This window comes from Macrotis lagotis, chromosome 3 (genome assembly GCF_037893015.1).
Source record: "Macrotis lagotis isolate mMagLag1 chromosome 3, bilby.v1.9.chrom.fasta, whole genome shotgun sequence".
Classification (NCBI taxonomy): domain Eukaryota; kingdom Metazoa; phylum Chordata; class Mammalia; order Peramelemorphia; family Peramelidae; genus Macrotis; species Macrotis lagotis.
In genome coordinates this window covers 232,072,821-232,088,474 of record NC_133660.1, presented here as the reverse complement: position 1 = coordinate 232,088,474, position 15,654 = coordinate 232,072,821, and the positions used below count along the sequence as shown (strand labels likewise).

Below are 15,654 nucleotides of genomic sequence, written 5' to 3'. Positions count from 1 at the left end.
ACCTACAAATGGGTAGCATCATAGGATCCTGTTCCCAGTGCCAGGAAAGGGTCCTGTGTAATTTCCTTCTGATCAGTTGTCAGAATCCCTTATCATCTATGGGATGAGAACTTTGGATCCACTGATTTTGAAGCAGTCAAGTATCAAAAACTACTGTTCATTTGCAAGGATAAGGCTTGTGCTGATGGGCTGGACTATGCTCCACACTTCAGTAAGCAAACTTTTCTTTTTTTTATATGTATTTTTTTGCAAGGCAATGGGCTTAAGTGGCTTGCCCAAGGCCACACAGCTAGGGAATTATTAAGTGTCTGAGGTCGGATTTGAACTCAGGTACTCCCGACTCCAGTGCCAGTGCTCTATCCACTGCACCACCTAGCCACCCAGGCAAACTTTTCATGCCAACCCTCTAAGTTGTCTTGGGCAGGGGAATTGTTTCACTCTGATCTTTTGTTGATTTGCAGAATTCATTTTTGAGGTTTTATTTTATTGTTGTTTGGAAGGGAATTTGGGAAAGCTCAGGGGAGGAATTGTCTTTATTTTATCATCTTTGATTTGCCTCTGTCACCTTTCCAATTTCTTATTCTATACTTCTTTTAATCCTGCCTAAATTTCTAATAGTTTTGAAGGACTTATGATTAAAAAATGTTATCCATTTCTGGAGAAAGGACCAATAAATTCTGAAGGCAAATTAAAGCATAATTTTTCCTTTTTTGTTATTCTTGATTTTATTGATCTGCATTTTCTTTTGCAATATGGCTAATATCGAAATGTTTTTCAGGACTGAAAATGTGTATTCTAAAAAAATGCTCACATTCTCAATAAGGATGGAGGAAAAGGAGATGGGGTAAATATGGAACTCAAAATGAAAAAAATGAATTGAAATTTTTGTTTACAAGAAATTGAGAAAAATTAAATGTAATTATATCTTTTACAAGGAATGCAGTAGTAGAGGAAATATAAATAATAAGACCATCCAATTTAAAATTAGGTTATTTCAATGTAGAGACAAGCACAGGTGAGAAGAATAATAAGTATGTGCTGAAATATGATTCAGGTCGAGAAATGAAAGATTCCAAAGGATTGTGTGATAATTGCCCTGTTCATAGAACAGTATTTCATATAACGGAAAAGTGTCACTTCTTGGAGTGGTGCCTTTGGATCCTGCATTTATGTAAGCCACTAGGTGGCAATTTAAATCTCTGATGCATTATATCAACCATTATAGAAGAGTCAAAGTCCCTGGAGGTCGGTACACCTGAAAATATACTTATTTCTTTTGAAAATGTGCAAATGAACCTTCTCTCTCCTAGACCCTCCCAACTTGCTATTTTCTTACTGTCTTCCTAGATTCCTGTCTGTTTTGGATTTTGCAACTTGATCCTATCTTCAAAAAAACCATTTAATGAAATTGTGGTTAATATACTGAAAGCAAAATGCAACTTTTACAGTGAGTTCTAGTGTAGCTATGTAATAAGTCTGGGCTGGGGCTTGACCAAATGGATCTGGTGAGATGATGGCTAATTTTCATCATAACCTTAATCGCCACAATAGTTAATTGATTCTAATGCTTACTTGTTTGACTATGTTGCTATCTAATGTTCCTATCTGATCTTTTCCTACAATTTTTAAAAATCCTGTATCAACATTAGATGATGAAAAAAATAAATGAAGGCCCCTGAGAATTTAGAGAACTTCTCAGACAATTCACCTCTGTTAGTAATTTTCTGCATCACAGGGGATTTCAAATGGCATTTTAATGATGTAGGTCCTATTTGTTGTTATGGTGCTCAAGGTGTTATATCCCAAATGTTATGAAAACCAACATAAATAGGGTGTTACTATGCAAAGATAATAACTTGGAGCCTACAGTTATCATTCTGCAACAATAGGTAGCATTGTGTTCTTAGTTTTATTATAAAGATACTTTGATCTATTTTTTGATTTGCAACTTATTTCAGGTAGATATACAAATTCCTTTTGACATGACACACTTTATGATTATTTAGATTTTGCACTCTGTCTCTCTGTCTCCCTATCTCTCTGTCTCTCTGTCTCTCTGTCTCTCTCTGTCTCTCTCTCTCTCTCTCTCTCTCTCTCTCTCTCTCTCTGAGTAAAATTCTGATTTGGGTCTTTATATTTCTGGTTCCTTGTAGTATTAAAGTCAAAATTTTGAAGCAAAATCTATATTTATGAGGTAGTATTACATCATGTTAGTAAATCCTGATCTATCACTGGTTATATCACATCTCCTGAAATATCACTAAAAACAATAAATTCTTGATGGAACATAAATAAGGACATTGTAGGTAAAGCTCTATGTGTATATATTGGTACATTTCTTTCATGTATTACTCCCTCCCCCCAAATCTGAGATGAGGTTTGGAGAAGAATTTCAGTGATATGATTTGTTGTTTGATATTTTGGATGGAGAAATGGACTTGAAATCAGGAGATTTGAATTTGAATTAAAAAATCTGACTTATTAGCTCCATCTGTGATTATAGGTAAGTGATGACTGAAACTCTGGAATCCTCAGTTTCCTCATCTGTAAAATAAGAATAACAATTACCATTAAATATTGTTGGAAGCATGTAGCTTATAACATTCAAATTGCTTTATTTAGTTATTAGTATCCTTGTTATGTTATTATTATGAGTGTTAACAACATAAATTAGATTTGAGATTTTCAAAAATGAGTTGGTGCCTTTTATTCAACTAATATAGAAGCTCACTATGCATATCTACTAAGGGGTAAAGTCTTTACTTAGATAAGTAAATGTCAGATAAATTGAGAGAGGACAGAGTTAAAAAGGAGGCTTCCTGTCAGAGTTGATTCATTAGCTGAGACATGAAGAAAGCTTGAGATCTTAAGAAGTGGACATGAGGCATGACCTTTGGCCACTGAAGGGCATAGAGATGACAATTCTGAGTCTGAGAAGCAGACAGTAGGCTAGTTTGATCATTATATGGAGTACATGCCTAACACTAAAGTGAAATAAATCTGAAGAAGGAAACTCGATCCAGTCTATACAGGATTCTAAATGTCAAGTGAAGGATGTTTATTTTGTTTTTGAGGCAATAAGGGATCTTTTCATGGCTTGAGTACACAAGTGTTATGGTATCCATGTGCTTTAGGAAGATCATTTTTGTAGGTTTTTAGAAAATTGTTTAGAGAAAGGAGAAAGTGTAATTCTAAATAAGATGCTTTTGTAATAATCCAAATCAGAGGGGATCTAAACCTGAGTTAGGGTGGTGGTCATGGGAGTAAATATAGAGGAGATATGATATATTCTGAAGGTTTTTGTTTTGTTTTGTTTTTCTTTCTCTGGATGGGGATAGCATTGTCCATAGCTGGTCTAAGACAGTTGCCCTAACTCTCTGATCTAGGGTTTATCATCTCACCATATTGTTCTTAATGTGTACATTGTTCTCTTGGTTCTGCTCACTTTGCTCAGTATAGATCCTGTAAGTCATTCAATGGAATGGAGAAGTTAAAGTGGAGTTTTTCCCACTGTAGAGTTACAGGTGGAAAGTAACAAACTCATTGAGAATGTTTAGAAAAAGAGACTTATCACACAGATTAGGGTCATACATTATATTCCTATGTAAATCCCTATACCCTTGAATTTTAAATGAAAATTTTGGCAATATTATGATTTGGAAATTTAGAAATTATTGATAACTTTGAAGAGAATAGGTTCAATGGATTGATGAAGAGAAACATTATTATAATAGATCAAAAATTGAGTAAAGGCAGAGAATGTATTCACCACAAGGGTAGATTTATTTTCTATTCTTGAGAGTTGATAGGTAAAGAGATTATAGTTGGATAAGTTAAAAGGAAATTAATATTAAATGAAAGCTTTTAAAGGATTGGACACATCTGGGACCTCTTGTAGGAAGAAGAGAAGCAGCCCAAAGATCTGATTAAAAATGTTTTTCAAGAGATAAAACTTGGGTTTAAATTAGGAGAGATAGAATGAATGGAACTAATATAGGAATTGACTCTGGGCAAAAAGAGAGAAGAGAGTACTACAAAGACTATAGGGGATCATATAGAGTAGTTTTGAGTTATAAAAGAAAAAAGAAAAGAGAGTTCACATGAGCAGTCTTTCTTCTGTCAGAAAAGCAGGAAGCAAAGACCTCCCCCGAGAGGGAAGGGTGAAGTAGAAGGTGTTGAAAATTCACTTAGCAATTAATTTAGGTATCCTTTTTGTCTTGTGATCACAAAGAGCTGAATCCTAGTCTCATAAATGAGCATTATAGTCAAGTACTTTCTTAGTTAACAGCATTTCAATATTTTATATTCTTTCTTATTGGACTTCGGAGAGAAAAACTGTGAGTTTAACTGTTGGGTGCAATTAGATCTTTCCAGGAAAAAGCAACATTTTAAATAGTTTCTTTTATTTCAAACTTATCAAGAATCTATAATATTATCAAGATAATTTGGTCTTTAAAATATTATACATATGGATCATAAATTATATATTTATAGACTTTCCTTTGTAAGAGATATGTTGTCAAGAGATGCATATCAACAGATTGATCATATTTGAGAATGTATATTTCCTTTTATATCTCTAATCAGATGCATTTGAAATTGAATAAAAAGGTAAATTGAGGAAACCATCTGAACAAGAGAACATTTATTAGCAGAGGCATGTTGCCTGTCAATGAATTGATCAATTGATTATCTACACTAATGTTAAGGACCTCAAGCAAAAGGATAGTTCTTCTTTTATAGATTTTGGAGAGTAAAGAACAGAGGACAGAGTAGATGATATCATGGGATTAAGGACAATATTACTGGTTATAGAGCTAAAGTGTAGGGAGCAACATGATTGGTTGGAAGTTTGGTAGGTTAGCAATCATTCTCCTTTCATAGGAATAAGACATGTTCATTATTTTGGTTACAGATGTGAGAGTGGCCCAAACTTTTGACTAGGAAATCAGATACTGTTGAAGGGTAGTTTGGTGTTGTAGGTTCCGTTGCTTTCCCACATCTTCCCGAAGGACAATTAAATTCTTTGAGGCAAACTAGATTAGCAAAGGAGCTGGCTTTCTATAGTTAATAAATAATAGACCAGCTGAATTCTGAAATATTTCAGAGGCAAAGAACCATGACTTAAGTAATTATAGAACAAAAATAGTTATAGGACAAAGTGAATAATTGTAAATAGGATCAATAAATAAATGATGGCAGATGAATCAATCTTCTCAAGTTCATCAGTGCTCTGTCAAGAAGCAGTAGGTAGTATTTCCTTATCAGTCTTCTGAAGACATAATTTTTCACTCTTCTGGTCCAATTTCTCAGGTCTTTCAAAGCTATTTCTCCTCTAATGATTATTGTGATCATTAGAAAAATTGTTCTGAGTTTCACCTGCATCAGTTAATGAAAGCATTTTCATATTACTCCAAAGCACGTTTATCACTTCTCATAATTATTTGGCATGATTTTCCTATACCATAATTTGCTCAACTATTCTACAATTGAAGGAAGCACTAGGTAAACAGGATATGATTACAGCATGTTGAGCAAGTGTGAGAAATAATTCATTTGGACCCATAATCAATTCCAATGAGCCTTAATCAGTTTGATCTGGTTCCATGTGGCAATGAATCATTATAAGTTCTGTATATTAGGCTCCAGAACTGTGAGATGCAGATTGAAAGTTCACTTGTTTGATCATAGGAAGCTAATTAGAGGTTGTCCACCTTTGTTTTTCCTTGTCATAATGACCAAATCCAGCATGACTGATGTAGCTCAATTACATCAAAAGACTTCTGACTCTCTTGTTCAACATAAGCACTGTGATCATCTTATGACCATTTAATAAGGGGAGATGATCCAAACTGCATCCACCTGAGACCTCTTCCCTGTTAATATACAATTTCTAGCTAATGCTTTATTTTTTGGCCTGCAAGGCAAGATCTATAAGGTAATTCAATTTTGTACATTGTGTAGCCCTTTTAAAATGTTCAAGTGTCAAAGCTGGTATCAAGCCATATAAAAATGGGGTCTTGGAAGAAGGGGATATTTCAGATTATGAGGAAGATCTGAGATCAGCTTCATTGGTAGGGACCATGAACTCTTTAATAGAGTGCCATTGACTCAGAACTCTGCTTCAATCTCTCTCTCTTTTTTTAGATTGGACAGTATTAATTCCCACACAAATGTTTTCCATTATTTTATTCAGAGACAGAAGAGGTTCTCAGGGAAAATTTTCCATAATCCTTCAGGCTGGCCATATCTAGCCTTATGTAGGCTCTTTATAGTAATACCAAGTTTTAGGAGCAGAATAAAATGAGAGGATTTAGAATGAAGATTCCCCATTCTTTCTCTCTTGTAATTTTAGAGCACAAGAATCTTCTTGGAAAGCAAGACTTTCCTCGCAATCAATTTGCATGAAATGGATAACATCTTCAGATTTTTCTCATAGGAAAATTGTTCTGTGAGAGGTCAAGGGACATAGAATAGACTCTATTTCTTTGGAAGAGATTAACAAAGGCGGTTAGTTGACAGGACAACAATTAAATATTTGGATATGGTCTTTGCATATATTTAAAAGGGATTTTGGTGAGGAATTCAGCTATCCTCTTCATTCTTACTGAATTTTTCACTCTGTTGAATGAGAAAATTGGCAAATTTGCTCATTTTTCCTTTGTTTATGAATCTTTGCTATGATGTATAGGAATAAAGTATGAGAGTGAGATAGCAGGATGGGAATATAGGAAGTAGCAAATGAATGTTTCCTTCATCAATAGACAGATCCAAATCTTAGTTCTGCATTATATTTTAATCTCTTTTTCTTTTTTCTAATAGGCACACTTTCCAAGATGTTTGGCAATAACTGTACTGTTGTGTTTGAATTCATTCTTTTGGGATTAACAGATGATTCAACCCTTTGTGTCATTCTCTTTGTGATATTTCTGGGTGTTTACACTGTCACCTTAGTTGGTAACCTCAGCATAATCACATTGATCAGAAATAGCTCCCAACTTCACACTCCAATGTACCTTTTCCTCAGTCACTTGGCTTTCGTTGACACTGCATATTCCTCATCTGTCACACCTGTTATGCTCAAGAACTTTCTTGTGGACAAAACCATAATTCCTATTGAAGGCTGTGTAGCCCAAATGTTTTGTGGAGCCACCTTTGGGACAGCTGAGTGCTTCCTGTTGGCTGTGATGGCCTATGATCGATACATGGCCATCTGTAACCCCCTAGTCTACTCCACCAATATGTCTCCTATTGTCTGCACTGTGTTACTCATTTTATCTTACCTGGGTAGTTGTATAAATGCCTGGATCTACACTGGCTGCCTATTGAACCGATCTTTCTGTGGACCCAACAAAATTAATCATTTTTTCTGTGATTATGCACCACTTTTGAAGCTTTCTTACTCCCAAAATGTTCTTGGTGAAATTCTTCCTTCTATCTCTACTGGGTTAGTGATCATGATCACAGTGCTAATTATCATAATCTCTTATGTATATATCCTCTTCTCTGTCCTCAAGATAAAATCCACTGAGGGGAGATCCAAAGCTTTTTCAACTTGCACCTCCCACCTCACAGCAGTCACCCTCTTCTATGGCACCCTTACATTCATATATGTAATACCCAAATCCAGTTACTCCACAGATGTGAATAAAATCATGTCTGTTTTCTACATTGTAATGATTCCCATGTTGAACCCTTTAATCTACAGTCTAAGGAACAATGAAGTAAAAGGGGCCCTGAGAAAACTGATGAGTAAAAAACACATTTGTTCTTGAATTTAACCCAATACAGCAATTATTTGTCAAGTACATGCTATGTCCCAGGAACTTCGTAAAGATTGGAGGAAAGTTGAAAAACAAAAATGAAAGTGACTTCTCAAAAAAGATCTAATACCTTACTGATATAATGTTTAGGATTAAGTGATAGCAATAAATGAATATTAGACAAGGAATATTTTCATTTTCATAGGTTAAATTTGTGAATTTAAATATTGATAGAAAAGGTTTGAAAAATCCATCTGATATTCCACAGACATGGACCTCCCACCTTTGCAAAGGAGTAGGGAGAAGACTCTTATTGCTTTTCTTTGGGTCCATTTTGGAATCTTATAACAGTAATTTTCTATTGATTTATTGAGGCTGTTTTTTACCTTTACATTGTTATATTCATTGTGTGTTATTGGTTCTGTTATCTTCACTCTAACAGAGAATTTAAATCTTTTATAAATTCAATTTCAATCATATTTATTGTTTCATATAGTAGTCATACTAAATTCTAAAGGAATGTGGCAACAATATGGTTTTCTTTTTTCTTATGGACAAGATTTCACCTAAACTGCATTCTGTTTGTACGATCTTCTAGTTAGGTAGGAATGAAAAGCACTTACTTTGAAGATTTGAACATTCTCATCTAAAAGCAACGCTTTTCAGAGATTGGTTGAATAACCTAGAGGGACTGGTTTCTGAATTAGGAAATAGAAAGGAAAAAACTTCAATCTTAATTTGGCTATAAATATAAAACTAATAATTTCTCTAACTCCTTTTGCTTCCAGTTGTATGCTACCACAAAGCTGGTGCTATAAATATTTTGATATAAGCAGGGACTTTCTTTTTCTCCATGACTACCTTTATGACAAGATACAGCTATAAAAATGTGTTATTTTTTTCTGCATTATATATAGCTGTTTGTGAGAGGTGAAGAAAGAGATATGCGAGAAGAAATTTAGATCATATAAAAGTGAAAGATATCAATAAAGAATCATTTGAAAGACAAAAATATTTAAATCTTGACTGCTTCCTACCTGTTTAGTCTTACACTTTATTATTCCATCCATGGCAGAGTCCAATCTAGATACACTGGACTGTATGATGTTCCTCACACATAACAGTCCATCTTCTGTGTCTGTGTTTACACTGATTTCCTAATAAGTCTGACATGCTTTGCTCCCCCACCTCTGCCACTTAGTTTCTTGTGCTTTCCTTTAGATAACTCAAATCCCAAATTCTTTTTTTTTTTTTTGCAAGGCAATGGGATTAAGTGACTTGCCCATGGTCACGCAGCTAAGTAAGTATTAAGTGTGTGAAGCCAGATTTAAACTCAGGTCCTCCTGACTCTCCAGGACTAGTGCTCTATCCACTGCCCCACCTAACTGACCCCCTCCCTAATCTCAAATTCTTGAAGAAGTCTTTTCTAGCTTCTTAAGCAAATAATAGCTTCCTCCCTAAGATGTTCTTCCACCTATTTTACCTACAGTTTGTATGTGCCACATTATTTATCTGATGTCTCTCTCAATAGAATGTGAACTTCTGAAAGGAAGGGATTTGTTTTTCAGCATTCATCCACTTGCATATTTATAAGTTATGCATTTTTCTACCCCCCTTCTTCTCTCCCTCCCCTCAGTGACAATTCATCTGCTAAAAATTGTACACGCACATTTGTGTTTAACATGTTTTCATATTGGTCATTTTATAATCATTTTTCACTTTAAGATTGAGTTTAATTTTCTTTGAAGCTTTTCTAAGTACATGCTAAGTCATCAGCAATTATTTCCCTCTATAACTTGTGAAAAAGTGTGAATGTGCTATGTTCCTACTTTTGAACTCAAACTAAATCAACTATATAATAGTAGAAGCTTCTTCCCAAGTCACACTCAAAATGATTATTACCGACTCCTTTGTGCCCACCAGGAGATAACACAAAATATGTTTCAACCCTAGGCTAATTTTAAACCTTTCTCCTAATTAACAGCAACATATTTCATTGAATTTATACCAAAGATGAGTTGCAAAAAATACCAATAATGAATTCCTGCAGACTGTTCACAATCTCAGTTGTGAATCAGCTCAGAATCTTCACAATTCTCTGATCCATTAGCATTTCAAATCCATGGAGATCTAGTTCTGGAGCACAGTTTTGATGATTAATAATATAATAGGAAAAATATTTTCTCTATTTAAAAGAGAATAATTCAACCCCATATCTCACTGAAGGTAAGGATTTGTCCTGTGGTCAATTCTTGTTCTTTTATTAACATGCCAATAGCAGATATAAGACTTGAGACCTTATAAGGATGTGCTCATCAGGAGTCATTTTGAGGAGGTATTGGCTGCTTTCTCATTATCTATGCTCACCATCTCTCCAAGGCTAACATATCTTTCAATAAACTTAACTGGTCCATATTTAAACTGGGTGTTGAACTTTGGTATTACCTTTAAGTTGTTTAAAGGGAAGCAAATAAGCATTTATTAAGTACCTATTATGTAGTGTTGCCATGCAATGTGCAAAGCAGATCATTAGGGCTTTGTTTTTGGGTTTTTTTTTTAGGTTTTTGCAAGGCAATAGGGTTAAGTGGCTTGCCCAAGGCCACACAGCTAGGCAATTATTAAGTGTCTGAGGTCGGATTTGAACCCAGGTCCTCCTGGCTCCAGGGCTGGTGCTCTATCCACTGTGCCACTTAGCCGCTTGATCATTAGGTTTTGTCAAATGACAGAGAAACATGATTATTACAATTGTGTCCTTTTTACCAATGAAGAAACTAAAGGGGACAGAAGTTAAGTGTCTTCCCAGGAGTCCATAGCTAAGAAATGTCTGAGACTGGACTTCAACTCCAGTCTTCCCGGCCCCAGACACAGCATCCTATCCTTGGTTCCAGCCAGCTGCCTAGATTATGAATGTACAATGATACCATTTACTTTAGGACTCTGTTTAGAGGACACATGCTGCTAATTGTTTGGAAATGGGCAGGATAGACTCATTACCTACCCAGTACTTGCAGTTACCTCCTGGAACCAAAGACTGTTTAACAGGACACCCAAGAAAACCAAAGCATGGAAGAATAATGGTAAGTACTCTGATTACTACTACTCTCCTGAAGGTTAGGGTTTCAAAAATTCTAGCCTTAGAGAAATTTAGATGGCAGCTACAAAATAAGCTACATGGAATAGTTTTACAACTCCATATAAGGTCTTAATTTGTGACATTTTTCTTTATAAAATAATAACATTTGGGGCGGCTAGGTGGCGTAGTGGATAAAGCACCAGCTCTGGAGTCAGGAGTACCTGGGTTCAAATCCGGTCTCAGACACTTAATAATTATCTAGCTGTGTGGCCTTGGGCAAACCACTTAACCCCGTTTGCCTTGCCAAAAATAACCCCTAAAAAATAATAACATTTGATCATGATTTTTAGCTTACAGTTATTTTTTTTTCTGAAAAGGACAAATACAAAAAAATTTTCTCTTACAGGAAGTCCTCCACTGATGGGAAAATCACTACCTGTCAAGTAAAAATCATATCTCTTTTTAAAAAATTATTTTTATTGTGCCTTGGTTACATGCAACAACAAATTTCAATGTTCACTTTTAAAGCTTTGAGTTCTAAATTTCTCCCTTCTTCTCATCCCCATCCCCCCATTGAGAAAACAAGCTATTTGAGTTGATTAAAAATGTATATTCATGAAAAACATTACCACAACAGTCATGTGGTAAAAGTAAATATAGTCCCCAAGAAAAAAGAAGCCTCAAGAAAAATAAAGTTAAAAAATTATTCAAACACTATCAGCTCTGCTTTTGGATAGATAATATTTTTTATCATAAGTCCTCTCTGAGTTCTCACTGAACATAAATATTTCCTCACTGGGCAAAGATAGTTCCTTGGAATCTAAAGCCATCAATTTCTTATATCAATAGGTACCACTACTGTTCTTGGTTTTGCCCTAAAATACTTAAATCTGATTTTTGATTTGTAGACCATTTCAGGGGTGGGGAGGAGTCTATCTATTCTTGATAAGCCAAACTTTATATTGATTTCAGTTTTGCATAGGGTTTTAATTCTCCCACCCAACCCTGTCTTATTGAGTAAGATTCATTCTTGATTTGGGTTTTCATTTTTCTGGTCCTTTGTAGGGCCATATGAAGTCAAAAGTGAGACTTACATATAGAGCATTATTACATTTTATTAAGTAAATTCTGATCTACCATAGGTTATATCATACATCCTGAGTTCTCGACAGAATTGATGAGAAAAAGTAAGTCATTCATAACTGAAAATAATTGTTCTTTTGGAAAAATCTGATTATTAAGGATGGTTTTTCTCATCTCAAACTAAAATCTGTCTCTAAAATGTCTAATTATTGCTCCTGGTTTTCTTTGGAGCCCAGCAGAATAAGCCCTCCATATGAAAGCTATTCAATTATCTGAAGAAAACTATCATGTCTGTTCTAAATCATATCTATTCTAGGGCATACATCCCCAATTACCTGAACCAATCATCTTAAGGAATGATTTCCATTCTTCCCACTAGTCTAACCAGTTTCTTTAATCATTCTTCAGCATGTTGGTATTCATCCTAATATGTGGGGTCGGGGCTCCAAATGTGTTTTGGTCAGAGCAGACTCCCCACATGATTATCATCTCCCTTTTCCCTGACTCTATGCCTGCTGTGTAGAATCCAGCTTCATTTTCTCAAGGAGGGTTTCCTAGGTGCTCCCCCCAAAACTTCTGAATAAAATGCTTTACAAAGTTCTCCTATGCTGTAAGGTCTTCCAATATGGTGTGGGAAAGAGATCAAATCTGCATTTTCAGAATCTGCCAAAGTAGGATGAAGTTCATCACTAGTAGACTGGCCTCCTGGGATGAAAACTGGGGCTCTCAGAACTCATGAAAGAAAAAATAAAGTGAAGCAGCAAGTCTAAGAAGGATTGCATGTGTAAAGTGAAATGATTCAGCTAGGCTACAGCAGGAGAGGTAGGATTCATATTCTTTTTTTATTTTTTTGCAAGGCAAGTGGGGTCAAGCGGCTTGCCCAAGGCCACACAGCTGGGTAATTATTAAGTGTCTGAGACCGGATTTGAACCCAGGTACTCCTGACTTCAGGGCTGGTGCTTTATCCACTGTGCCACCTAGCCACCCCAGATTCATATTCTTTATCCTTATCTGGTCTTGTCTTTTCTAACGTGGGCACTTGATAGTCTTTTTTCTAGCTACTCCCCCCACAACAAATAAGACTTTCCCTTTAGTTGCCACCCTTGACTTCATCACTTTAGAAAGCTCTTACCATGAGCAGAATGAAGAAAGCCATGTGCTCTACTGGGTAAATTTGTCAAATCCTTCAACAGACAGAAATTACTGTTGAACTCATGTTTGTCTAAGAATAAAATGAATAAAAAAGAAGAAAACTAAAAAAAATATTTTTATCCCACTTTGGGAAATTATAGAATAAAAATTAACCTGAGTCTTTTAATTAACTCAGAGTTCCTATGAAGATCCTGCCATTTTCCAACAGTCTAGCTTTCCTATATTTTTTGGTGTGTTTATTGCCCCTGTCTATTGCATCCCATTCTCAGTAATGGAATATATAGGAATCAGAAATTATTGTGGTCAACCATACTTTTAGCTGATGCCTGCAATACTAATTCAACAGAAATATAGATAAACTGAATAAAATTGAGAAAATTTTGAGTTTATATAGGCTTTTTCAACATGGCAGAGACAAGTGAAGAACTGGCAAATCATTGATATCAATTGTGCTGTATGGAAGAGAAACAGTGACTGGTGTTCCCAGACAGAATTCTTAGAGTACTCCTTTTACCAAAACGGATGGAAAAGGGGCAGCTAGGTGATGCAGTGAATGGTGTATTGGCTTCAGGGTCAGGAGGACCCAAGTCCAAATCCTGTCTCAGAAATTTAACACTTACTTAGCTGCGTGACCTTGGGCAAGTCACTAAACCCCATAGCCTTACCAAAAAAAAAAACCCAAACCAAAACAAATCAAAATGAATGGAACTCTAGTTGCTGTTTGAATTCTGCTTCATCTACCACCATAACAGCTGTATTCTCTCTTGAAATTTTTATGAATTGTGACCACATTTGCCCTCTCACCTATGGACATCTTCCTTCCACAAAATTTTTCTGGTGGAAGAAGAAAGAGAAAAGAGAAGAGGTCATAACTTCTTTAAATCATAGCCCCATTTAGTCAGTAGAACAAATCCAAACTGAGAATTCTTTGGTAAGGTGGTTTCTGCAAATGCAAATTATTCCTGAATTCTATTTGGTCCTTTCTGATTTTTCAGTGATGATGGCAAGGGAACATGAAAGGAAGCAAAGGGTTACAAGATGCATAGATTTTTAGAGTGTAATATTTTTAGTAGGAGGAAGATTCACTTCCCCATCTTAAAGAAGTTTCTTCCTGAATGGCATGCTGATATGTAATGAAAATGCCTTGAAAAGATTTAGAGCAAATAAAGATATTCTGTAAATAGTTCTGATATCCATATGGTAAAAGAATCCTTAGAACTGGTATGCATATATGTATCAGCAAAAATAATTGAATTGAAAAGTTGATTAAGTAGAAAGTTAATTGTTATAAAAATTTTGAGAAAGCAAATTCATGTAATTGAAAGGATTTTTCTGTGATACTTTAAAAAAATTTTAATTTGGATTTCTCAAGAGTTCTTGGAATTTCTTAGGCCTATCAGCAATATAATTGCTAACTTATATTCCAGAAACTTAAGTGATAATAGAATAACAATGAATCAGTTGAAGTGATGAGACCAGATTTTCATACCTAGTAAACACTGTCACAGTGACAATTACCACATATTGATCCCAGAACAGTTTTTGGAAATTTCTATAGCAGATCACACCTAATGGTTTGGCTTTATTGCTATCCAATCTTCCCTTTCCATTGAAAAAATCTCAGTTATACATAGCTCAAAAAAAAAATAAATGAAGCCCACTGAGAATTTAGGGAACTTCTTAAACAATTCATCTTTGTGTTAGTAATTTTTTCAATCCCAGTGGATTTCAAAAGGCATTTTGATGATGTTGGCTATATTTGGTTTTTAAGGTGCTCAAGGGTTTATGTCCCCAGTGCTACAGAACTGAACATAAATATTTTCTCACTGGGCAAAGATAGTTCCTTGGAATCTAAAGCCATAAATTTCTTATATCAATAGGTACCACTACTGTTCTTGGTTTTGCCCTAAAATACTTAAATCTGATTTTTGATTTGTAGACCATTTCATGGGTGGGAGGAGTCTATCTATTCTTCTTGATAAGCCAAACTTTATATTGATTTCAGTTTTTCATAGGGTTTTAATTCTCCTCACTCAACCCTGTCTTACTCTAAATGAGTAAGATGCATTCTTGATTTGGGTTTTCATTTTTCTGGCCCTTTGTAGGGCCATATGAAGTCAAAGATTTAGAAGTGAGACCTATGCATGGAGCATTATTACATCTTATTAAGTAAATTCTGATCTACCATAGGTTATATCATACATCTTGAAACATCGTTACAAACAGTAAGTAAATGATAGAATCTGGTTAGATAACAGTACCTTACTTAGGTAAAGTTCTCTGTGAATGTATAGGTATATTTGTCTCATATGTTACTTTCCCCTCAAGTTTTCAGTTCGAGGCTTTAGCTGGAGGAATTTCAGTGACATATATGTTAGTTGATGTAGTAGGAAAAAGAATTGGACTTGAAATCAGCAGAGCTGGATTTTAATCTGACTGTGATTGTGGCCAAAGGATTATTATACCTCTGTGATCCTTAGTTATTTAATCTGTAAAATGAGAATAATAATATTTTCACCTAAAATTGTGGGAAAAAGTAATTCATGAAATTTAAATTTTGATATTGAGAATTTCTATTATCTG

At 35.0% G+C, this 15,654-nt stretch overlaps 1 protein-coding gene across 1 annotated transcript; it reads left to right on the top strand.

Moving 5' to 3' along the window:
- The first annotated feature begins 6,836 nt into the window (after positions 1–6,836).
- On the top strand, positions 6,837–7,775 carry LOC141516481 (olfactory receptor 5P80-like). Its single transcript, XM_074227549.1, has one exon. It carries the CDS (start codon positions 6,837–6,839, stop codon positions 7,773–7,775), a length of 939 nt encoding a protein of 312 aa, XP_074083650.1.
- Positions 7,776–15,654: the final 7,879 nt, after the last annotated feature.

Excerpts from the sequence above, each read along its gene's own strand:
- LOC141516481 (XM_074227549.1), top strand. The coding sequence starts at position 6,837 with ATGTTTGGCAATAACTGTACTGTTGTGTTTGAATTCATTCTTTTGGGA.